Genomic DNA, 24,848 nt, shown 5'->3' on the forward strand with positions numbered 1-24,848 from the left:
TCTCCGAGAATAACAATGTATAACTGTCTTTAGATGATTAATTTGGGCTTAAAGGGAAATCCACGAGTTATTAATTTATGTAAAAATCTCAGGTGTGCGGTTTATCCAGAAATCGGATAAACTGCGCGCGGATAATCGAGAGTCTACTGTATGAGTCAACTAACAAAAAAACGAAAATGTATTTGTTGACAGGCATATTTAGCACTTATCAGAAAGTCACAGCTTGCTCCAACATTTCAAAATAAGGTTCCTGGCCACAGTAATTAAGGACCAACATAACTAATGTCAGACCCACTTAAGAATACTACTCCCACATATTCTTGGTTCTTTCGGTAAAGTCACGTAGAAGGGAAATAATATTATTGTATTATTTCCCTTCTACGTGACTTTACCAAAAGTACCAAGAATATGAATCCCTGTAGTCACGAAAGCTTTAAATCGAAAATACTCCCACATAGTTTTTTTATTCCATTTTCTGTTTGACAAGTCTTGATGATAGTCATGTTGCGTATTACCAGTAATATACAAAGAAAACATTACCTGTTTTTTTTTTCACAAGTCTTACTTCAGTGGAAAAACACGTTTTGGGAATGCAAATGTCACAGCTGCTCTGCAGATTGTTGATAAAAGAAGAGCGGTTTTCTTAACAGCTGCGTGTATTTTATGTAACAATATGATGTGAAGGGACAGATTTGTGAAGGAGGTGTATTGTCCGCTCATTTATTGTGTTACTCATATTCTCCACAACAATACCAATTATAATGTTGTGTTGCGTGTTATATACTATTGCGTCAAACTAGGACCCAGACCGAACAGAGAGGATCATTGCGTATAAACAGTTCACCGGCATTGGTTCAAGCAAGCCTGACTGCTGGTAAGTCAATAAATGTCAAGAGTTTGTTTGTGTTGACCCAATAGTAGTGGCGGTTAAATTTCGATTTAAAGCTTTCGTGACTGCAGGGATTCATCTTCTCCCTTTATTAATGCTACCCCTATCCCCTCCCTTTGATGCTGCTAATCCTGCATAATGCACGGGCATAATATGACTTTGAAACCCCCGCCCACCTACGCATTTCACAAGCAGTACTAATCACATACCTGCATTTCCCATAAATATGCTAAATTCCTCTTGATATGCAAATTATTTTGTCAAGGCGCCCTTCCCCCCTTCAAACCCAGCTTAAATATACGCTCCAAGCGTGGTGGTGTTTCATTCAGACCCTGTCTCCCCGACAGACCTGGTCTTCACCTGAGGACGGCTGCTTGCGTTGTGGCCGAAACGTCGTGAGAATTATTTTATTATGTTTTCTTTTTATTATTTTATTACTTCCCTTCTACGTCACTTTACCGAAATAACCAAATATTGTTTAGTTATTTAAAAATAAACTCCAATGGGGCAGGTCTTCGGGTACTGGAAACAAGCTTCAATTCGTTGTGCTCAAGTAAGTTCAGGCTGGAAGTGACTTGGCCAGAACAAATTTGCCCAAGTGTAACTGTAGATCGAGTGATCAACACCGAACATTGAATTTCAACCAATGGCTCATGGGGGTGAGCACCAACTCATTCCCTTGTCGACTTGGACATCGGGCTAGGGCTTAAATAATTTCGAGGGACTACACAGAAAGGTACATTTGATGCAAACGTATTATTTTTGGGACACTCACCTCACTGTTCTGCTTGGCGTTGATCTGTGACTGCACCATCACCGGGTCGTCGGTGATGGACGTGAACTTGAAGGTGTCCGGGTGCTGCCGGTATTTGGCCTCGCTCAGGATCTGCCCGGCTTTCTTCACCTTTTCCTGCTCCAGTGAGCCGATGGGGACCCAGCCCATGCCACGGATCCAATCCATGTCTGCCTTGTACAAATTCTGCAACGAATAAACATTGCGTGAAGCATGACTCAAAGTGGTAACTCATATACGGACCGCTAAGTCTTAAATATCAATTGCATTACACAGCCATTTTGTTTTTGTTACATGTAAAGTTAAAACAGACATGGTCACTGCAGACTTAAAAATGCAACTAGAATTCTCAGGGTTATGTTCTGGTGGGACCAACGTTCATGGTCATATGCATAGAACGTAATAACACTGTGAGCAAGAACATGCGGATTTTGCATTATTTTACGTCTTTTTCAAAAATGCTATTATGATTCTTCAAATGCCTGCAAGATGACAAAAATGATCAGCATTACTATTCAGGACGGGCAACTCATCACGATGTAATAAATCTCGTTCACTTTGACGTCATGAAGCTCGCCGCCCTTACGTCGCTCTGCAGTTGGTTCATGTGCTTTGCCAGCTGCACGCTCATGGCGTCCGGCATGACGTTGGTGTTGTGGATGAGCTGCTTGTAGTCGTAGTTGCGAGCGATGGCCTGAGCTTGTTTGGCGGCCACCACGCTGACCATGTCTACAGGGCTGTGGAACTTGGTCTTGGACTTCTCAAAGCCCTTCTTGTACTCGCGCTCGCTCTGCATCTTGGCCACGTTCATGGAGTGCACGAGCTTGGGGTCGTCCTGCAGGTTTCTGCACCCGACCATGTGACCACGGGCCTTCTCGTACGCCTGCTTGTACTTGTACTGTGGACAGAGAAGAACCGTTCAGTTTCTTTTTGTTTTAGCAGGTAAGGCCCACTGAGCCGAAGCGAAGTGGCTTACAGTAGCCAAGTACTCTAACCACATGTTGATTCTAAATGTGGAGGGAAAAACCGGAGTACCCAGAGAAACATCCATTTGACCACGGGGAGAACATGCAAACTCCAAATATACCTGCGTCAGGGTCGGGATTGAACCCACAATCTACCCACGAGGTAGTTAACATCTCGCCATCGTTCAGTGGTTAGAAAGTGTGAATATCGATCAATCCTTATCACACATGCTTAGTTTTAACTTTATGCACCAGTTACCTTAATTGTAAATTCATATTACAGAAGCCATTTTGCAATATCATTAACAAAAGCATCATCACAAGAAATAAATTAACAATCCTAAATCACTTTATTCTCAAATATTTAAAAACACGTTTAGACATATATTTGATTTGTACTTTTTCTGTAGAGTTTACGTACATGACGATAAGTGATAACTATACGTCCATTTGAGAAATACATCTCGACGGTATTGCTTGGCAACCCACAATGTGCCGACAGAAACGATTCCATAATAGAGGTTTTTGGGTTAGACCGCGCTCTTGAGGAACACGAGCAAAGACATCAGCTTGACCCCCTTGATTCGGAGTTTCTCCAAATTTTTGGTGTGAAGAAAAGTATCCTCCCCATAGAGGTTAGTCAGTTTAACACAGAGTAGGGCTTTCATAATAGAGGTTTTTTTGGGTTAGATCGCGTAAATATTTAAATGTGTCGTTAAAACCCGCCACTACCCGACACAGCCAACTAGTAAGGGTTGTCACGTAAACAGAACTTGCCAATTCGTCACTAGTACAGCACACCGGAGTGTTGGAGAGCAAAGCCACAACAATTACAATCTGAGTACGACGTTTCGCCAGTAATTACAACTAGCTTCATCAGGCGACAGCCAGATTTGTGAAGTCCACCTGTTTCATTCCTTATATAGAGGCGTCGATGTGGTGACCACACTTCTGCGCTCTTGCGCAAAGTGGGGGGGATTAATGAGCCAATGTACATTATGCGTGCTCATTATGCGAGTCCTTTGATCTTGTCCTTCCTGTCCATTGTGTGTATTAAAATAGCCGTACCAACGGTAATCCCTATTGAAGTATGGTGCCCTGTATAGGCATGCATTTAAACACTGTGTAGAGGAGTACTGTGAGTAACCGTGAGGGGGCGAACAGAAGGAGGTTCCACGCAGCACTAAGACGGTAGCTATCCGAACGGTTAAAGTTATTTTGATTTCTTTCAATTTCGATAGATTCTCTAATTAGTCTTGGCCAGTAGTAGCTAGTTTTGCACAAAATTTCAACATGATTAAAATCAATTGAGTGTCCTTGTTGGCATGCGTGTTCTGCTACTGCTGGCAGTTGTATTTGGGAGTATTTAATATTTCTCTGATGTTAATTTATTATGGATGAGTAGGGCTTTCGCGACCAATAGTATCCATGATAGAGGTTTTTGGGTTAGATCGAATCGTGTCAATCTTTTTAGTTCATCAGCCACAAAGGTTATGTTGATCCTATACAACGAGACTTTGCAACCTGGTAATAAAATGCACATTTGATGAGCTCTTCCTCTGCCAGTCTTTCACGAACGGCAGCAGGTCAACCTCGGCATATTTACCACCGCAGATAAATGACTCAAAAAATTGGCGTAGTGGTGTAAATTTGCATATCCGCACTACAAAGGGGAATCTACCGAGTGATGAGACAATTTTTGTTGTGTTTTCATATCACGCTGAAACTAATATGGCCACACCGATTGCTTTCCCCAATACCACAGCATTCGAAATGACTGCCCTAGAAGAGACCGAAATTTAAATGTAGTGAACAGATCTCACAGGGGAAGGAAATACCGATGTCTCATTCTGCCGAAGAGGAGGTCTAAAGGTTCGTTTTAGCGATGCAGGATTTTAAAACTCACGTCGCTGACGATGTCTCTGGAAGCCTTGGCGGCCTTGATGGGGATGGCGTCCAGTTTAGAGTCATAGCCCTTACTGATTGTCTCCTCCCAGCCTTGCCTGTACAGTTTCTGCATTCACGACAAACAGCACGGATGGGGGAATCACAACGCATGTCATGTTACGCGGCGTGAATCCTTGTGAACATTTACAGAGCATCACCTGTGCCAGCAGAAATAAAAATGCCCTCCAGCTTTCTTTGGATGGGTATTTTGAAACGTTCTGCAATACAAGTCGGAATGTCCAGAGAATAATAATAATGCAATTTATGACGCGCGCAAATTTGCGGACGTAATGGCCGCAACTCAGAGGCGCGGAGCCCAGCTCAGAGTCGCTCGAAAGCGTGGTTATAGAGGTGAATTTTTAAGTGTCTCTTGAAGGAGGCGATTGAGGTGATGCTGCGAATGTGCAGAGGGATAGCGTTCCAGACTGTTGGGGCTGCCACCGAGAAGCGGCGCATAGACATGACCATCCTGGATCTTGGTATCAAGAGGAGGTCGTGAGTCGCGCTGCGCAGGCGTCTGCCGTGTGCTGAGCTGCAAGTCGTCAATAATGAAGAACGGTACGGCGGGCAGGCAGATGTGAAGGCATGGTGGCAGAGGCAGGCGATCTTGTATATGACCCTACTGGCGATGGGTAGCCAGTTGAGGGCACGGAGACAGGCGAGTGAGTCGAGACGGGGATGAGTGTGGCCAATGACGACGCGTGCTAGGTTGTTTTATAGTCTTTGAAGTTTATTTTTTTCTGTAGTTTCCTCTGGTGAACATTCCCCTGGCTCCAGCTTCATAGTCAGATGAAGAGGCAGCAAATGCTGCCCCTTCGTCTGCATAACTCCACCACTGCTTACCCGAAGTGGCCTCGATCAGCAAACTCTTCAACCATCCCTGGAAAGTTTATCTTATTATTTGGTATTTATTATTGATTAACATGTGTGTCAACTCATAAACATAACCATTTTTATACACTTCATCACATTTAGTCACGCATTGTTTTACGGAAATATAGGCTAGGAATGCAACACCTGATGTAAACATTATGTCTATGGGAAAATAGAGTTTACTTGAAGTGATTTTGAGTTAAGTGGCATTTCCCAGCAGGTGATTCCTGTATAGTATTGTCTACATGGCAATGCTTTGTCATTTCCACACCATTTAGTCTACCCTTCACCGTAGATTAAGTTTCACCACAGGGACCTGAAGACGACACAAATACCTCATATCCATAGACGGCCGACTGCAGTCGACTCGAGTGCCCTTGAGCTGGCTTGAACTCGAGTTGGTTAAAAAAAAGTGGCATTGCTACGATTGTCCAAGTTACTTGAATTCTCACAAGAGTTAAGTAGATCTTCCCAAAAATACTTCCAAGTAAGACAGCTTCATATGTACTGTCGTGTTGAGGCTGCGTTGTGAACAGCATTTAATGTTTAAAGTTCAATTTAATATACAATTAAATGTTCCAAAACCTGCTACTTGTTTTGATTGTAACGTGGTTTGTTGGTTGTGTATTTCTACTCAGCCTGAAATCTGACGCCTGGTACTGCGAACAGACAACAGGAAACATCAGCTCATAGAATTCAGGTTGCCTCATCCAAAATGGCTGCCAACTTGAGTTCACCAAAAACCACGGAAAGAACGTGCTGGGCAGGTGGGTAGTCGGGCAGCTCGAGTAAGTACTCAAGTTGTGTATAGTTTGTTGTCCTTTCCTTCGCACCTCTGATTAGCATGGTTGGATAAGTGCGACGCGAAAGAAGTTCAACGTACGTACGTACATATGTGGCAAATTCTGTGGCTCATGGAACAGTGGTGTGGATGCCTGCAGATGAGGTGAGGCTCCACTGGCATGGGGGCACAGACTCACTTAGGGCCAGCCGCCAGGTGAGTGCTGGGGTGCGTCCTGCACCTCTGCAAATGTCCCTTTGAACTCACCAAAGCTCACGCTCCGTCGCGGTATTTCTCTGTTATGGTGCCCCCCCCCACACACACAACGACTCTGCTGCCCGCCCCTCCCCCACCATTTGAGAGGATCTGTAGCCTGGCCGGGGACTCACTTTGCTCATGTTGACGGCGTTGGCCTTGGCAAGCACCAGCAATGGGTCGTCCACGTTCATGGTGTACTTGTGCTTGGCTGCCTCTCCGCCGGCCTTGTACAATTTCTGTCGCGTGCGAGGGATGACACAGAGACCGTGGTGAGTACTCCCTCAAGATTTTGCCATTCGTTACAGAAAGAGGGACCGCCCTCACTCCGCCGGACTCTCAGTGGTGGCATCCACCTAAGAGTGGTTCTCAAAATATTGTCTGAAAATATGTAACACACTTAGGCATGTGTCATTCACTGCGTCTGGAACGCTCTTCTTTCTGATATTCAGAAGTCACTGGAGCTATGCACTTTTTACACGCTTTCTATTAACTCACTCTGTCTGTTGTTGTTGTCGTTGTATCCTCAAATCTTGTAACTCAATTTTAACCCACTTCCCAATGTGGTATCGACTGCAAACTTGGTATACTTATGTCATACTGATGACAATACTATTTTCTATCATAACATGTTTTTAAACAATCTATTTTATATGTTATCTTTCGGCTTGGATCTAATTGTCCACAGTAAACTCACGTTGGCTGTAATTGACCACGGCCCCTTACGTTATGGCAAGCTTCGGAGCCACTTCCTGGATTTCGTGGAGTTCTTACATTACTAGTAGGGTACATTTCATTAAAGCATGTTTAGAAAAAAGTTTTTTTTAATGTTACTTATTAAATCTATACTGAAAACACATTTATTTAGAGCTGATTTTTGTGTTTAGCTTTTTGTCCATCCCCCGCACCTCCAATTAGCATGGTTGGCTACGTACGGTACGAAAGAAGTTCAGCATACTCACTTCACTGTTCTGCTTGGCGTTGATCTGTGACTGCACCATCACCGGGTCGTCGGTGATGGACGTGAACTTGATGGTGTCTGGGTGCTGCCGGTATTTTGCCTCGCTCAGGATCTGCCCGGCTTTCTTCACTTTGTCCTGCTCCAGCGAGCCGATGGGGATCCAGCCCGTGCCGCGGATCCAATCCAGGTCCGCCTTGTACAGATTCTGGAACAAAGACAATTTACAGGGTCAAGCTAAACGTTCCACTGTGATCGAAACGTCACACTGAACCGAATCTTACGAGCAAATGGTGAATGTGACAGAAAATGGCATTTGAGGCATGATTATTACTGTATGGATCAGAGAGTTGGATGTTAACTTGAGATAGATGCCAGGCAAGACAGCACAAGCAATGCAGACGTTCAGAAGTGAACATGGCAGGTGTTGTGTTGTGGATATTAGTAGGCTAAAACAGCTGCTCCAGGACTTGTGTGTGGATCAGGGGAGGGCCGATTGCCGAGACATTGGAGTCCGGTGAGAAAACATGGTCGTGAATAAAGTAAGTGTGCTTGGGACGGGACACTTTGCGGGAAGGACTGAAGAGACGAAAGTCAAGAATAGTCACAGCGTGGCATCCAAGGTGCGGACTACGTCCAGGAGGCCAGCATGGAGCGACAAAATCAGTTCGTACGTGCAGGTGCTGGGTGGATTGCTGCATTGCAAGATCACGAGAGGTGGCCAACGGTTTGGGAAAACCTTCATCCAGCAGTGGATTTGCCATGGCTGATGATGATGACTCACATGATGGTTATTGTGATGTGTAATGTCTGAAAACGCGCCCGCCCTTACGTCGCTCTGCAGTTGGTTCATGTGCTTTGCCAGCTGCACGCTCATGGCGTCCGGCATGACGTTGGTGTTGTGGATGAGCTGCTTGTAGTCGTAGTTGCGAGCGATGGCCTGAGCTTGTTTGGCGGCCACCACGCTGACCATGTCTACTGGGCTGTGGTACTTGGTCTTAGACTTCTCAAAGCCCTTCTTGTACTCGCGTTCGCTCTGCATCTTGGCCACGTTCATGGAGTGCACGAGCTTGGGGTCATCCTGCAGGTTTCTGCACCCGACCATGTGACCACGGGCCTTCTCGTACGCCTGCTTGTACTTGTACTGAAATCCGACACAAACAGAGTGCAAATGCATTTCATGTGTGAATGGCAATTTAATTGCAAACTGTGACCAAAAATTAATACTTGCTATAACACATACATACAGGGTGTCCATGAAGGTAAGATCCATTATTAAAAAAAATTATAATCAAATGCAAAATTGAACTGCATTGTTGAAATGTTGGCCAATATTTCTAGGTAATTCAAGATTATTCTTTTTTAATAAGTGCTCAGATGAATGCCCTCCAACAAAATATTGTCATTACAAGAGAACGCAAAATGCCTAATTTTGTCTGCAAGGTTTGAGATTGTTATCCGGATGAACTGAGAATTCTATGCAATTTATTGGCAAAATATCCACCTGCATTGCAGAGTATTTTGCAACAGTATCTAACTTTTAAAAATAGTGGGCGTAATGATAATAAATAACATGGTGGCAGGCAGCACCCGCCTAGAGAGACAGTCCACAAAGCTCGACGTCACACAGCTTCAGCGGAACTTGCTGTCTCTTGCAGTAGAGTTGACAAAATTGTGCGTACACATTTCAAAGTGCGCGTCTGCAATAAGGCCGAGTGTGAGGAAGCATGTGATATGGCTACACCATAGTGGGCTAGTGGAGGTTCAGAGGGATGAAACTCACGCTGTAAAATCTGGGTTTGTGTGTACAGCAGTGATATCAAGTGAGCTTAAAGTGCTGTCTAGTTATAAATAACCTTGATAGATTATGCATTCATCTCAGTGGGTTTGTTTCTTTAGGATCATCGAGCAAAGGAAGCTCTTTTTGAATGGCGACCCGATATGTTTATTGGACATGTTTTAGAATGTAAAATATGAACTCACGTCACTGGCAATGTCTCGCGAGGCCTTGGCTGCCTTGATGGAAATGGCGTCCAGTCTTGAGTCATAGCCTTTCCTGATGGTCTCCTCCCAGCTTTTCTTATACTTGCTCTAGAACAGCAACAACAAGACAACAAGCATTACGCGCATGCATTTGACACCGATGCGACGTGCAGATGATATTGGGCAATGTTCCTGCTTTTGATGGGAATGCCTTCTTTCCGTAGCAGGCTTTTCCTTGCTTTGTGTGTTTCTAACGCCGTGCAATGGAATGCACGAGCACATGTCACGGAACATACGAAGACATTGCTGAATGAGGCCTCTACACAAAGCAAGACAAAAACACCACTAATATCGTTTTTCCTTTGTCCATTTAAAAGGCAATTTCTGACAAACGCAATCACGTGGGCCTTTAGATTAAATTGCTTATGGTAAACCCCGATGCAGTAAATCCACTCGCGTAGTTTCACTTGTGTCTTCTTTATACTGCACGAGCTTTGTTGCACCAACATAGCACAGTATTTTATTTGCATCGACAAGAACGTATGAAGCCAGGCAGAGATGCACTCTTCTCGATTAAATGACTGTCAGGCTGCACTGCCTCTGTCTGCTGCAACAAGCTGAGGTGTTCACTGGAATAGAGATACCTCACTGATGTTGATGGCGTTGGCTTTGGCCTGCTGGAACTGTGGTAGGTCCATGGGCAGCGTATACTTGTGTTTTGCTGCCTCACCAGACGCCTTGTAATGCATCTGAAAACACATTTAAAAAATACCAAGCACGGTGATTGACGTTTCAAGTCACAATAACAACGATAATCATCGTTTCGTATTTGTGCTCGAAACCGAAAAATAATAGGGATATTATTTTTAAACTGAAGGTTTTTTGCCCATGACATCATATCAGAATTTTATCCGTGCAGAATAAATGAATGTGAAAATTAAAATATTTTTCAAAAAAATCCCTCTGTGTTGATGTTTCACACTTATTTTGATTCTCATCATGTAACGATACAGTTCACCACAAATAATTTATACGGTGTTATTTTTAAGCTGTGTACGAAATATTGTTTTGCCTATTCAGCACTCTGACCTCTGAGCCACCCCATCACCTCTGGGCCCGCATATTTCAACATATTATATGCTCCATGACAAACCACATCCGTAGATATTGTACCAATTCTTTGAAATAATAAATGCATATGGCACAACCTTTCACCTTTAGCCCAATCAAATTATAATAAAATGTGGGCTTATATATTTTGCATGCATTCAAATTATTTGCCGGAATATTCCTTGAGCTGGAACATCTCCTTTTGAAGTGTGTCCAGGGAATAGGTACTCCTCATTTAGGAACTCACGTCGCTGAGCTGCTTGGCGTTGATCTGCGACTGCACCATCACCGGGTCGTCGGTGATGGACGTGAACTTGATGGTGTCCGGGTGCTGCCGGTATTTGGCCTCGCTCAGGATCTGCCCGGCTTTCTTCACCTTGTCCTGCTCCAGCGAGCCGATGGGGATCCAGCCCGTGCCGCGGATCCAATCCAGGTCTGCCTTGTACAGAGTCTGCACGAGCGACAGCACCACCAAGTGAATAATAATATTGCACACGAAGATGACTGTGGTGTGGTAGGTCTGTGAGAGATGGGAATGGATTTCAGGAGGCTTCCATCTAGCAGTGGCTTAATCATGGCTGCTGCTGATAAAACATTTTTATATAGTGTCCTGTATGCCGGAGCATCATCACATGTCAACACATTTTGGAAATATACCCCAGCCGCAGCTGTTTGCGGGTGACACAATGTGACACAATGTGCATGAGTCTGCTCCTAGCAGGGGGCAATAATTTCTGGCGATCTAACTCGTTGCGGCAAAAACGACAGGCAAGCTGAGAGGTAGCCATAAACTGGCACTAACCCTTGCCCAAACTCTGTGGTCTGTCAGTATGAGTGGGGGGATACTTGCTACGTATAATTCCAATTTAAATAATTTTCAGACAGTTTTCAAATTTGCCAAATTTGGACCCTGATGACAGTCTCCTCTCTTGGGAATTACGTCGGGGGGATCTTTAACGTCCACCGTGAAGTGGCACGGTTCGTGTCGCGCTAATTATTATTCCCGCGTTAATAACCGAATGAGGCCGCTGCATTCGAACTGCGAACCTCTGCTACAAGCGGCAAGCGCGCTTCTGCTGGGCCATGGATCGTGAATAGTTTTCATGGCCTGTGAAAAACCGTTGAGATATCCTGTTTGCAAATTTGCAGAAACAGAATGAGCAGCATGTAATGATAAGTATTCTAGACAATATTGGCGTGGAAAAATCGGTGGCATTACTTATCAGTGGCAAATGTAACCAAACAATGTTGACTCATTATAGATTGCTTGCAAGTTAATAAATAAACTATCGTTAGTTAATGCGATATTATTTGCACCAATAAGTCGTTGTTATTCTTGGATATAAACTCACAAATGTAGCAATTTGTAATAAATATTGTAAAAATTATTTACCGTACTCGCCAAAGTGAAACAATAATTGACGTGTTAAACCCATTTAAACACGTAGGCTTTCGCGACTAATATTATCCATAATAGAGGTTTTTGGGTTAGATCGCATAAACATATATGTGTTGTTAATCCCGTCAATACCGGACAGCCAATTAGTAAGGTTTGTCATGTAAACAAAACGTGCCAATAGGATACTAGTTCAGCACAGCGGTTGTGTGTTGGAGAGTGAACCCACAACGTTTACAATTCGAGTACCATGACTTTTCGCCGGTAATTATAACCAACATCATCAGGCGACAGCCAGAATTGCGGAGAAATCCTTATCCTGTTTCGGTCTTAAATAGAGGAAGGATAAACGTGATGTGAGCCAGATGGGGATCCCAAATAATTAAATGTGAAATAAATAAATAGTGCAAATGGCAAAGTGTGCAAACAGCCTTCGGCAACACATTCAATAATACCCACAACAGTAGAGTTGCCACTCAATACGCGTCTGGCAAGTGAAGTACCAATTTTCCGGGATCACATTCTCCTCTCAATTAACTACTTTTGGGTGTAAAAGCAACAGCTGAGTATCTTATTTCTGCTCTGTTCACATTTACAGGTTGCTCAGGTTCCTCTCCACTTCTCCTCTGCATGCACGCCCATACGACGAGTCTGTACGTATCGACTGCAGTGGATTTAGCCGTCTCCGTTGACATACCATAAAATATTATTGACCTGCCACTACTGGAGATCTGAAAATGAGCTTTATAGCTCATCGAATACCTCCAGTATGAATAAATATTTTGATTCTGATTACGGGATTGTCTGTAACCTCGCAGTGCCTTCAGTTTAACGGGGAAATTAATAGAACATGGAATTAAACTTGAATTCTGATTGGCACCCTAACCCACGGTGACGCGTTTGGCTGAAGTGCGTGGCTCATTGTCTTGCCGCACTTACGTCGCTCTGCAGTTGGTTCATGTGCTTTGCCAGCTGCACGCTCATGGCGTCCGGCATGACGTTGGTGTTGTGGATGAGATGCTTGTAGTCGTAGTTGCTCGCGATGGCCTGCGACTTCTTGGCCGTGGCCACGCTGACCATGTCTACTGGGGTGTGGTACTTGGTCTTGGACTTCTCAAAGTCTTTCTTGTACTCGCGCTCGCTCTGCATCTTGGCCACGTGCATGGAGTGCACGAGCTTGGGGTCGTCCTGCAGGTTTCTGCACCCGACCATGTGACCCCGGGCTTTCTCGTATGCCTGCTTGTACTTGTACTGTGGAGGAGACAGGTGATAGGGTATTTGAATGGTCAATAACACTCACAATGAACAATCATGGAATTCAAGCTGTGTTTATTTCAAAACCTATTGTATGTGCACCCTCTGTACAGATTTGTTTATAACAATGTACACTGTTGTAACGAAGTTGTCCATGTTGTGGATTTCTACAGTGTGTTGAAGAGCAAATCCATGTTATGGTGTGCTGTACCAGTAACAAATTGGCACATTATGTTTACGTGACAAACCTTACTAACTGGCTGTGTCGGGTGGTGGCGGGTTTAACGACACATTTATATTTATGAGACCTAACCCAAAACATCTGGATTATGGATAAACATCGTTCGTGTGCCAGCTTGAAGTGGCAGGCCCCGACGCGATGGGCCACATGAAAGGAAGTTGCGGGCACAGACGCTCTCCAAAGGAGGCACGCACACGCTAACTCACGTCGCTGGCGATATCCCTGGAGGCCCTGGCAGCCTTGATTGGGATGGCGTCCGCTCTCGAGACGTAGCCCTTGTTCTTGTCCTCAACCCAAGCGTGCCTGTAGGAGTTCTGGACACCGACGACAAATATTCATTACTTTCACGAGAACTGCCTGCGTTTGTGTGTGTGTTTGTCGGGGAGGGCGGGGTGGATCCGGATGTAAAACACTCAAGAACCTTGTAGAGTCTGTTTTATATCGCGGTAGTTGCATTCCTGAAGAACACCACGTTATGGAGAAATCGCGTAATAATAAATAATATATAATGTATGGTAACTCAGAGTCCGGGATAACACGTGAGATGCGTATGCAGGCTGAACAAAGACCGAGGCGCGTGGGAAGCATCTAGAAGCATCCAGCAGCATCCCAATTCCTCGTGCGATGCTTCGCTGAGGCAGCCGGACAACCGCTTATTCCTACTCGCGCGACGTAGTTCTGCTCGCTCAATCGCGTTGTATTCAGTTCGCTTCCGCGTTATAAAAATGTCTTCGACAATACATTTATCGCATTATATCCAATTCGCGTTATGAAAACACATGGCATTATAGGAGAACAGACTGAATGCGTGTATGTATGTTGAACTTCTGTCGCACCGTACGGAGCCAACCATACTAGTCGGAGGTGCAGTGGAACGGACAATAAACTAAACAACAACTGCCATTCGCCACTAAGTGGTGGTGATGTCACCACGGCCAGGCTATGCGTACTTTAAGGCCGCGTGAAGTGTCAAACGCCCACTGGTAGGAGGTAACGGGGACAGACCCAGGTGCCATGAGATGACTGGCCGATGCACCACCTGTGCCCCCTACTGTGCAAACTTGCTGTGTTTTAGCCGCCCGGCGCTCCTCTCGTTGGTGTGAGCGAACTAAACACCTGACAACGCAGGCCACGCGTTCGTTGGCAAGCGCCCCTTCTCCTCCAGCCCCACAGGAATCCGTCTAATTGACTGCCACATAGAAACTGGCCAATTTCACGCCCTCCCCCACTGGCCGGCTTCACACATTTCCAGTCTCATGGGGGACGAACTTACTTCGCTGAAGTTGACGGAGTTGATTTTGCTCTGCAGGAACTGGGGGATGTCGTGGGGCATGGAGAACTGCTTCTGGCTCTTTTTCCCTGCCGACTTGTACAGATTCTGTAAGGAAAAAAACAAAGATACGCCGCGTGGCCTTAACAGACTGTTTGGAGAAAGTGATGATAGCGAGCACCGATGATCAACAGAATGGCATACGAGGGGGTGGGTGGCCAGCACTATGCACGGCCGCCTTTGTCTCCCCCGTGGCGATGTTTACACACCACCGCACCAAGCACTCATTTGAGGCTGAGTAGACCTAGAGGAGGCCCATAACTGGTTCAATTAATCGTCACTGGTGTTAGCTGTGAGCGGGAAACGAACTCGGGGTCGCCCGGTTCATAGCACAGTGTGGCACTAACCGCTGCACCACCGCTCTGCACCGATTCTGCAACACTGTCCTCTATCGGTGGCAGATCGAAGGAGGGGAGGGGGTGGTGATGGGGGGGGGTCATCGCCCTCCCAAACTTGAGACCCCTAAAATCGGTATTTGATTGAGATTCACTCAGAAAATATGTTCAATATTTTTTGTCTTTGTATTATGAATACAAGGCCCTATTTAAAGAGCTTGAAATGTCAATACTGAACCACCCTTCCACCCTGGCCGCCACCCCCACTTTGGGAAGTTTAAAAATCTGCCTCTGTGCTCTACACTAGAGGCCGACCGAAACTGAATTTCTGGTTTCTGCCAAAACCGAAAGTAAACCGAAAGTAAATTTTTTGGCTTCGGCCGAAAGAGGCCATTTGCCAACTTTCGGTGCCGAAACCGAAACCGAATTTCGGTCGGCCTCTACTCTACACACAAATTGACGAACAGATAGCACCAAAAGTATGTAAGCATACGTGAATAACAAATAAGTAGCAGAAATTAATGCTCACATTTTACACCGTATCACCTTTGGTGTTGACATATCCAAAAAGTCATGCCGAACAACAACTGACATGTAAACTGGTCATGCATACAGTATTTTGAGTATACAAAAATATTAAATGTGTATTCATGAATATTAACTCTTGGGGTAATTAACTTCTGAAGTCTTCTGACTTCTGATTGACTTTCTGGAAAATCACATTCTTCTTCTTCTTTGCTGAAGTGTTAATTTAACAGATCAGATTTGTTTAATTTACAAATAGTTTGGAGATGCACAGTAAATATGACATTCAACATTGATCAAGCTGATACAAGGTGTGTGTGGTATATGAGTTACATTCAATGTTATATACCATATGCGGTGTACTGCTATAAAGGAAAACGTCAGAACATGAGAAAGGTCAGTAATGAGAGGGGGCAATTAGATACATCGAACTCGTTGGGGCAACAACGAGAGGCAAGCTGAGAGGTAGCCAGAAACTTGCACCAACTTATTTCCTAAGCTCTATGGCATGCCAGTCGGGAGGGGGAAAACTTGCTCTGTATAATCCCAATTGTATCTTTTTTGGGTAATTTTTCAAATCTGCCCAATTTAGACCGTGAACATTAATTTAAGGTAAGGGCCACTGAGCTATATAGCTCTTTTTCAGAAGCGACCTGGCTATCACAAATGAAAGCTCTATACAGTGGCTTATCACGTGGAAATGTATAGCAGCCAAATACTCTAAACGCGTGATGTTGATTCTAAATGTGGAGGGAAAAACCGGAGGACCCAGAGAAAAATCCAAGTGACCACAGGGAGAGAGAGACACGCAGACTCCAAATATACAGCAGGCGTCAGGGACGGGATCGAACCCATGACCTCCTGTACACCAGATGAGGAAGTTAACATCTCGCCACCGCGGCACCCATGACCCTTGCACACAGTTGCTTACTCTTGCTCAAGATGTTATGAGATCTTTAACGTCCACTGTGAATCAGACGGCATGTATTTTTTGCAAGAATGGTTATTACACACCGCAGTATTTATCAAGGCGGCCACTGGATTAAAACCGTGAACCCCTGCAACAGGTTGCAGACAGGCTACCATGAGTGGTACGCGATGGTGTTCCACACAGTGTGCATAGGCAGGTGTGTGGTATAAGTCATGTGCAGTGTGTGGCATATGCGGATGCGTGGTATATGCTTTGCGGGCATCAATTGTGTGATGTACGTTTGGTGGGGTGGTGAAATTTCATGCATGGTACAATCACTTAATATTTAAAACACAACCACAACAGAAAGTTGATCAAACTCATTAGGTGCACGTCTGCACTGCAGAATATACCCGTAAACATGCAAACATTTCGATCGATACAGAATGACAAATCAGCCACTGTTATTTAAATTTTTCCCGACTTACATCGCTGAGCTGCTTGGCGTTGATCTGCGACTGCACCATCACCGGGTCGTCTGTGATGGACGTGAACTTGAAGGTGTCCGGGTGCTGCCGGTATTTGGCCTCGCTCAGGATCTGCCCGGCTTTCTTCACCTTGTCCTGCTCCAGCGAGCCGATGGGGATCCAGCCACACCCTTGGATGATGCTCACGAAATCTGACCTGTACAGGTTCTGGGAGAGAAAACACAAGAGTAAATAAAATGAATGTAAAAAAAAACGTTGCACCAATCACACACGTTAACGTCACAAGATCATCACAGCCAATACCACAGCCAATACAATTGATGACGCTCCACCACTAACATGAGACCTCTAAGTTCTGCTGCAACAGTATCCTGCTTTTTGTGTTTAGTTTATTGCTCTTCCAACTCCCCCGCACCTCCAATTAGCACGGTTGGCTCGGTACAGTGCGAACAAAGTTAAACGTACATACATACATCCTACGATCTGACTTGAGGTCTTCCCCCTAGCCACTGTCCCCTGGGAGCCCACTCAAGTGCCCTGCCCCATCCTGCACACGAGTTCATACCACTATCCCCATTGGGATCTGATTTTCTTGATTTCATCTAAAACGCTTTTTTGTTGGTACATTTTCTCTTCCTAACTACAAAGTTTCCCACCTCACATCTTCCATATACAGCCCTGGCAGAATGTCAGAAGCATTATTCTTAGTTTCACATTCAGTTTTGGTTTTTCATTTGAATCACAGATACATTCTAAAAAACCCCTTCACCTTTTCTTGTCGCTGTCTCATTATCTATTTGGATGCACATTACTTTTGCGCTTGGCAGTTTAACATCAGTAATAATTTAGCATCTTAGCCAGTCAGTGAATCACATAGATAATGGCATTATTTATAAACATGGTGTGATATGTTCTTGTAAAGTATTCTACAGGTAGCAACCCCGATGTTCTATCTACAAGCAGAAGCGTTGTGGTCTTGTTAACGTGACCAGCTGGTGATGATGTGGCAGAGAAGTCAACTCGCCATCAAGAGCCTCTGAATGGCAACCCCAAGTGAGGGTTGATAATCAGTGAATCTCCGTGCAACTGTGGTGCTCCGTCTAACCGCCGCCACCGCAGCAAGAATAGCGCGCGTCACCGAGGCGAACGCTTACGTCGCCGAGGCGATAGAAACTTACGTCGCTCTGTATCTCATTAGCCTTCTTGGCGAGTTCAAGGAGGACGCTGTCCGGCATCATGGAGTAGCGATGGTGGCGCTTTATGTAGCCGTAGTTGCTCGCGATGCCCTGTGACTTCTTCGCCGAGACGACGCTGACCATGTCTACTGGGCTGTGGAACTTGGTCTTGGACTTCTCAAAGTCCTTCTTGTACTCGCGCTCGCTCTGCATCTTGGCCACGTGCATGGAGTGCACGAGCTTGGGGTCGTCCTGCAGGTTTCTGCACCCAACCATGTGACCGCGGGCTTTCTCGTACGCCAGCTTGTAATGAACCTGTGGGAAGAGTTTACGGTAGTACACATGTTAAAAGAATTTTGTTAAGGTATGCTCCATTTTTTTTCAAATTCCACAGATTGGCAAAATTGTTGATGCCGTATTCACATAGGGCATATTAGAAAGGTTTTAAATGCATCCCAAGGGGCGCTGAGCTGGCTCCTGTGTGTATATTATTAAGTGGTACGTTTGGCCAAAACATTGTGGGGGTTTTTTTGCTCTGAGAGAAAACCGGAGAACCTGAAGGGATGTACAATAGATTCTCGATTATCCACGCTAATGATGGGGAGGATGGCCGTGGATAATTCAAAAATATCTATTTTCCACGGATCTCTATGCTAATAACCAGTAATAAAGATATAAATAAGAGCGAATACTAACGATCAACCGATCAATGCGCATGCTCAGTGATAGCACTTTCCTGCTCCCGCACAGAAGACTCGGCCCACTAAGTGGACAGCAGCAGAGCCACGCCGATCAACATCAAACTCCGCCCACTGTTGTAAAGATATGCAACTACTGTAATGTAGGGGCAATCGTGTGGATTTTGGATTAACCGGAGCACATATTTGCTTGGTTTAATCACGTGACTTGAAATACACATTTCCAGGTTTAACAATATATAACTATTTTTAGATACTTTATTTGTCCTTAATGAAAAATCCATGAGATATTCATTCATGTCAAAATTTCAGGTGAGCAGTTAATCCGCAAATCAGATAAACCGAGAGTCTAATGTATGTTGAACTTCTTTCGCACCTTACGTAGCCAACCGTGCTAATCGGAGAACCAGAGGGAGAACATACAGACTCCGCGTAAAATGGCGCCCAAGACGCTAGTCGATAACAGGCCCTTCTTGCTTTGAGTCACGGGTAATAGGGCCGCGAATAATGATTCTCCTGTATTGAACTTGGTTTGTGTGCACACGTGGGTGGGTGGGTGGGAGCAGGTCTGTGGGGATGGTGCTGCAGTGGGTTGCGTACTGCAGGGTTGGATACGTACAGTGAGAAAAAGTTCTACATACATACATGCGCAGTGATTTATGTTCAACCCTTAGCCACGCACAATTGTAAAGTAGCATTTGAACCTGTCCTGGGCATTATCTATGTTGTGTAAACATCATCATTGGGGAGATAAAGTCAGCCATGTCCTGTGTCTGCAATACAGTGTCCATGGCGAGACGTTGGGATCTTTGTTGTTGTATGTGACCAGATATTCTTGCGTGTGCAGTGGAGGATTTAATTCTGGAACATATGGCAGTTAGAAACGAACATTGGTTGCATACTCACGTCGCTGGCGTCCTTCCGGGCCTTTTTAGCAGCGATGATGGGGATGGCGTCCAACTTCAGGTCATAGCCCTTGCTGATCAGCTCGTGCCAGCCTGCCTTGTAGGAATTCTGTGGGATCCCAACAGATCAGCGACAACACGTACCGCCACCCAAACATGCAATGGTCACATATTCATCAAGCACAGCAAATGCATGCAAATACAGGGGCACAGTCGTATCTTGAGGAAAGGCTTGGTAAACGCACCATTTTGTCAACTTTCCCCATGACTGGTGGTGCAGACATGAGCATATTTTTTTTGTAAATATAATTGTATGAAAACATGAATTCACTAAAATGTGAACTGGGCCCTATGACTTTACTGGTGCATGTGTAGTACTCTTATGACTCGTTCACACCGGAGTTGGAGGCACACTTGTTTATTCAACACCACACGTTGTGACATACACACTGAGGGGGTATCGGCCCCCTCACCCGTCTATCTGAGGACACACCTCTAGGCTAACCCTAGCCTGCCTCAGAGTCCTCCTCTCGTGGACTAGGGGAGGCTATCTTGGCCCGACACTGGTCAGTCGGGCCCGGTACTCAGAGTCCAGACCAACCCTGGCTCTGGCTCTGGCACCACGCCACTGACTCGAGCCTGCGCGGTCCTGACAAGGACAGCGTAGCAGGGGGAGACCAGGGCTCTATCTGGGACGTCTTCCGTCTTCTCTTCTTAGCTCCCCAAACTCTCCCTAGCCCCCCGATACATTTTCCTTTTATACATCCCCCTCCCTGAGGGGTGGGGCCCCGGGGGATCGTAACGTCCGAAGCGCGGACGTCGTAGAGGGCACCTGCCCGTGCACTGACGTAGCCCCGCCCACTGTGCTAGTTTCCCGTTGGATCCCATACATATCAGCTCGACACATATTCCCTCCGTAAGACCCCTACATCACCCCCCCCTGTACAGCTCGCAGCCGTCCCGGCTGCAACATCGACAATAAAAGTTTATTCAGCCCTCGATACCCCACTTCTGACACCAGATGTAGTACTCTTATGACTCGTTCACACCGGAGTTGGAGGCACACTTGTTTATTCAACACCACACGTTGTGACATACACACTGAGGGGGTATCGGCCCCCTCACCCGTCTATCTGAGGACACACCTCTAGGCTAACCCTAGCCTGCCTCAGAGTCCTCCTCTCGTGGACTAGGGGAGGCTATCTTGGCCCGACACTGGTCAGTCGGGCCCGGTACTCAGAGTCCAGACCAACCCTGGCTCTGGCTCTGGCACCACGCCACTGACTCGAGCCTGCGCGGTCCTGACAAGGACGGCGTAGCAGGGGGAGACCAGGGCTCTATCTGGGACGTCTTCCGTCTTCTCTTCTTAGCTCCCCAAACTCTCCCTAGCCCCCCGATACATTTTCCTTTTATACATCCCCCTCCCTGAGGGGTGGGGCCCCGGGGGATCGTAACGTCCGAAGCGCGGACGTCGTAGAGGGCACCTGCCCGTGCACTGACGTAGCCCCGCCCACTGTGCTAGTTTCCCGTTGGATCCCATACATATCAGCTCGACACATATTCCCTCCGTAAGACCCCTACACATGTAGATAACCCAGCATGTTGAGGTAAACTATTCCTTAAGAAACTCACCCATGGATTAAAACCAGTAAGAAATAGACTATGATGCCAATCTTCTGGCTTCGATAAGCCCAGGCAAACATTGGGACTTCCTGACGAGGTCGACTGGGCACGGGGCCTGTTTTATTATTGGGGTGCTGCAGTGGCGAGATGTTAACAACCTCGCCTGGTATACAGATCATGGGTTCGATCCCGACTCCGGCGCCTGTATATTTTGAGTTTTTGTGTTCTCCCCGTGGTCGCGTGGATTTTTCTCCGGCTCCTCCGTTTTTTCCCTCCACAAGTAGAATCAACATCACGAGTTTAGAATACAGACAGTCCCGGGGTTTACGGAAGGGTTAGGTTCCCCAGAACGATTCGTAACCCGAATTTTCCATATGTCGGAAACGGAACAATTTTCCTCCAAAATCAACGATAACATCCCATAGCCGGAAATAGTTGTGCCTCCCCTACCCGATTACTAGTTCGGTTTCTCTCAGTACTGTGTCGCGCTGTCGTCCGTTTTATCTCGCGACCTGTATCATATGGCCGTACATACGCTCTGCACTTCCTACGATTCTTTCATTTCATCGACTATCTTCCCTAACACTATCCATAATGAAACTAATGGAACATTTCCTGTATCCAATTGTTTATGAATATCACGAAACATTTTTAAGTTAATTGTTAACGGAAAGCAGTCACTTCCGAATCTTCATTTACCGTGCATTAGGCTAGGCCTAGACTTTTCCGATCGCTGTTGGCTAAGACCATAAACAATGGAAGTGTATTTGTGTTAAATAAGATACACACATTAAATAACTCATTAAATAAACTTCAAATGAAGAAAATTAGCAATAGAAACATGGTGAAAAAGTGGAAGTTCTAAGCATAGAAAACAAACAATTACTTAATGCTACGAAAGGAAAAGAATTACGAAACGCAACAAAAAAATCCATTTACCTAAATCCTAGTGGAGCTCGAGCGAGGCTTAAGGCAGCCCGCCTTACGCCACGCTCCACGGTATTCATCTGCAACCTCACCGTGCTGCACAATTTGCGCTTAGGAAACTAACGCAAATATTTCCGCATATTGAATTTTACATGATGTATGGGAGTATTTCCGTATGATCGGATTTCCATACGTCGGGTCTTCCGCAACCCGGGGACTGTCTGTATTTGGCTGCTACAATATTTACACGTGATAAGCCACTTCAATGGGCTATCATTTGTGGCCAGGTTGCTTGTGAAAAAGAGCTACATAGCTCAGTGGGCCTTACCTGGTAAAATAAAAATAAAAAATTCCCTTTCCCATGGAGCCCTACGCCGATTCCCAGCGAGTCCCTCTTTTGTGCGGGGTACTCGCCTTGCTGATGTTGTAGGCGTTGGCTCGAGACTGCAGGAACTCTGGGGCATCGTGTGGGAGTGTGTACTTGTGGAGAACATCCTCGCTGGCTGCCTTGTACTTCCACTGCCATTAGACAAGAGCAGATAAAAAGAGAAATTACACAGAGTAATTAATTAATGTGATAAGTTTTCATATCCACAAAATTCGCTGTTCATGAGCATCTCCAGAACGTATCCCTCGCGAATAACGAGAGAAACATGGTTTACAAATGGGGTTAGTCGATCGGCAAAGTCACATGCCGTGGAACAAAGCGTGGGCTACCCCCCCGCCCCCCCACCTCTTCGAAACACGTCTGGTCAGCGCGAAAGGGTAGGCCAAAAACCTCCAGAGCTGTCCTCTCGCGGAGGCCCTTCCGCAAGCAGTGGCATGAGCGATGCGATTGCAGTGGCTGCGCCTTTGCCCTTTCTCACGAGCGGCGAGGTACTCACGTCACTCTGCTGGTCCTGGCTCACTTTGGCCATCTGCTGCACAAGGGAGTCGGTCACCTGCGTGAACGGGATCGTGTCTGGGTGCTGACGGTATTTTTTCTGTGAATGAGACATTCAACGAGATGCGCACACACGCACACGCGTACAATCGAATGTCAGTTCTCACACGGTCACGTGATTTACGTCTATCTTATTCTTCTTGGTAATCGCTCGTCTGTGAAGATGATGGCCACTGCAGTGGACTGTGCAGTTTCCAAGGCCGACGATAGATGGACGGTGGACGTGAAGGTCACCGCTGGCTCCTGTACCGATGATCGAGCTCAATTCTCCAAATTGTTTTTCTCTGTTTATATTCAAAAAGCGAAAGAAATGATTGCTTCATTATATAGAGGTGACGACCGTTGCATTCATATTTTACATGAATGGTTAATGTGAAGTCCTTGCGCAAGAGCCATTCATTCCGTTGGGATAAACCAAATTGCTTTCTGAAAGCCTTGAAAATGGTTATACATCTCATAAATGAAGTTTGTGATTTTGAAATGATTTGATTTCATGCTCACACTGAACCAATATTATTTTGTTCATAAAAAAACCTGTTTAAATGTACAAAGTAATACAATTATCTCCATCAAATTGACTTGTTTTTTTATTGTTTTTGGAAAAAATTCATAGCAATGCAATGTCAATGTTGAATCTACACGTTACTGGTCTCGTCAGGGAGTATAAACCACCATGCAAACTCCGGTCATTCTCGCAGCAGCGGCTTTCGGCTAACCATTGAACAAAAACGGTCATCGCGCGCTTTCCAATGCGATTCTGCGGCGGTCTGGAACGCTCTTTCTTCCGATATTAGGAAGCCACTGGAGCTATGCACTGTTAAATCTAGATTGAAAACTGCTTGTTATTGTGTTGAGTTTGTTGTCCTTCCCCCGCACCTCTGATTGTCATGGTTGGCTACGTACAGTGCGAAAGACGTTCAACATACAGTACATACATAAACACACAACCTTTCATGAGTATAGTTATGCTCTTGCATCTGTTTTGTTAAGCCAACAAAAGCTAGGTGAAACATCATAAGGATAGGTCAGGAAGAGTGATAGAATAAAATGTCCACATTCAAATTATCACTTGAAACAATCCGTTTTTTTTTATGTTAACAAATGTAAACCTGCAGCCCGGCACATCAGTTAGGTTTTAAAGACTGGAGTAAAACTGTAAAACAAAAGGCAGGGCAAGTGAAAAAAGATAAGATACGCTGGCACAGATCTGCCAGTGAAGGAGAAAAATATCCGCAGGCGATTGCGAGGTGCGGTGGGACATAGCCATCAAGTGCTTAGGCAGTGCTATTGCACCAGGACCCGTGGGTCGGAATGGCCCAGGCGTGAGGCTACAGAGAGGTAGAATGGTGGGTGGGTGGAGGGAGGGGGGGTAACAGGCGAGCGAGCACTGGACAGGGGGCCCTAATTTAATTCCTTCCATTGCACCAGGGCCCATGCCAACCCGAAAATAGACCACCGGTAACGTGGCTTTGCATGTGGCGCTAGAGCGTTGTTCTTCATTGCAAGGCCCGCGGGACACTGGCGGCCTTTAGTGTGGCTGCTGA

The 24,848-nt window shown here is 45.7% G+C and overlaps 1 protein-coding gene across 1 annotated transcript in view; it reads right to left on the reverse strand.

Annotated features, from left to right (window-relative positions):
- NEB (nebulin) overlaps positions 1-24,848 on the reverse strand; it is a 212,268-nt gene that overhangs the window by 150,078 nt on the left and 37,342 nt on the right. The window contains exons 21-37 of the mRNA XM_078603725.1: positions 23,246-23,344; positions 22,776-22,880; positions 19,813-19,920; positions 18,212-18,523; positions 17,034-17,240; positions 14,719-14,823; positions 13,652-13,759; positions 12,890-13,201; positions 10,802-11,005; positions 10,089-10,193; positions 9,445-9,552; positions 8,294-8,605; positions 7,466-7,669; positions 6,638-6,742; positions 4,554-4,661; positions 2,269-2,580; positions 1,665-1,868 (exon numbers count right to left, since the gene is read on the reverse strand). Of these exons, the coding sequence (XP_078459851.1) occupies positions 1,665-1,868; positions 2,269-2,580; positions 4,554-4,661; positions 6,638-6,742; positions 7,466-7,669; positions 8,294-8,605; positions 9,445-9,552; positions 10,089-10,193; positions 10,802-11,005; positions 12,890-13,201; positions 13,652-13,759; positions 14,719-14,823; positions 17,034-17,240; positions 18,212-18,523; positions 19,813-19,920; positions 22,776-22,880; positions 23,246-23,344 (3,018 nt within the window). The remainder of the gene's footprint in view (positions 1-1,664; positions 1,869-2,268; positions 2,581-4,553; positions 4,662-6,637; positions 6,743-7,465; positions 7,670-8,293; positions 8,606-9,444; positions 9,553-10,088; positions 10,194-10,801; positions 11,006-12,889; positions 13,202-13,651; positions 13,760-14,718; positions 14,824-17,033; positions 17,241-18,211; positions 18,524-19,812; positions 19,921-22,775; positions 22,881-23,245; positions 23,345-24,848) is intronic.

Source organism: Lampetra planeri, chromosome 21 (assembly GCF_965212315.1).
Source record: "Lampetra planeri chromosome 21, kcLamPlan1.2.h2, whole genome shotgun sequence".
NCBI classification, from domain to species: Eukaryota; Metazoa; Chordata; class Hyperoartia; order Petromyzontiformes; family Petromyzontidae; genus Lampetra; species Lampetra planeri.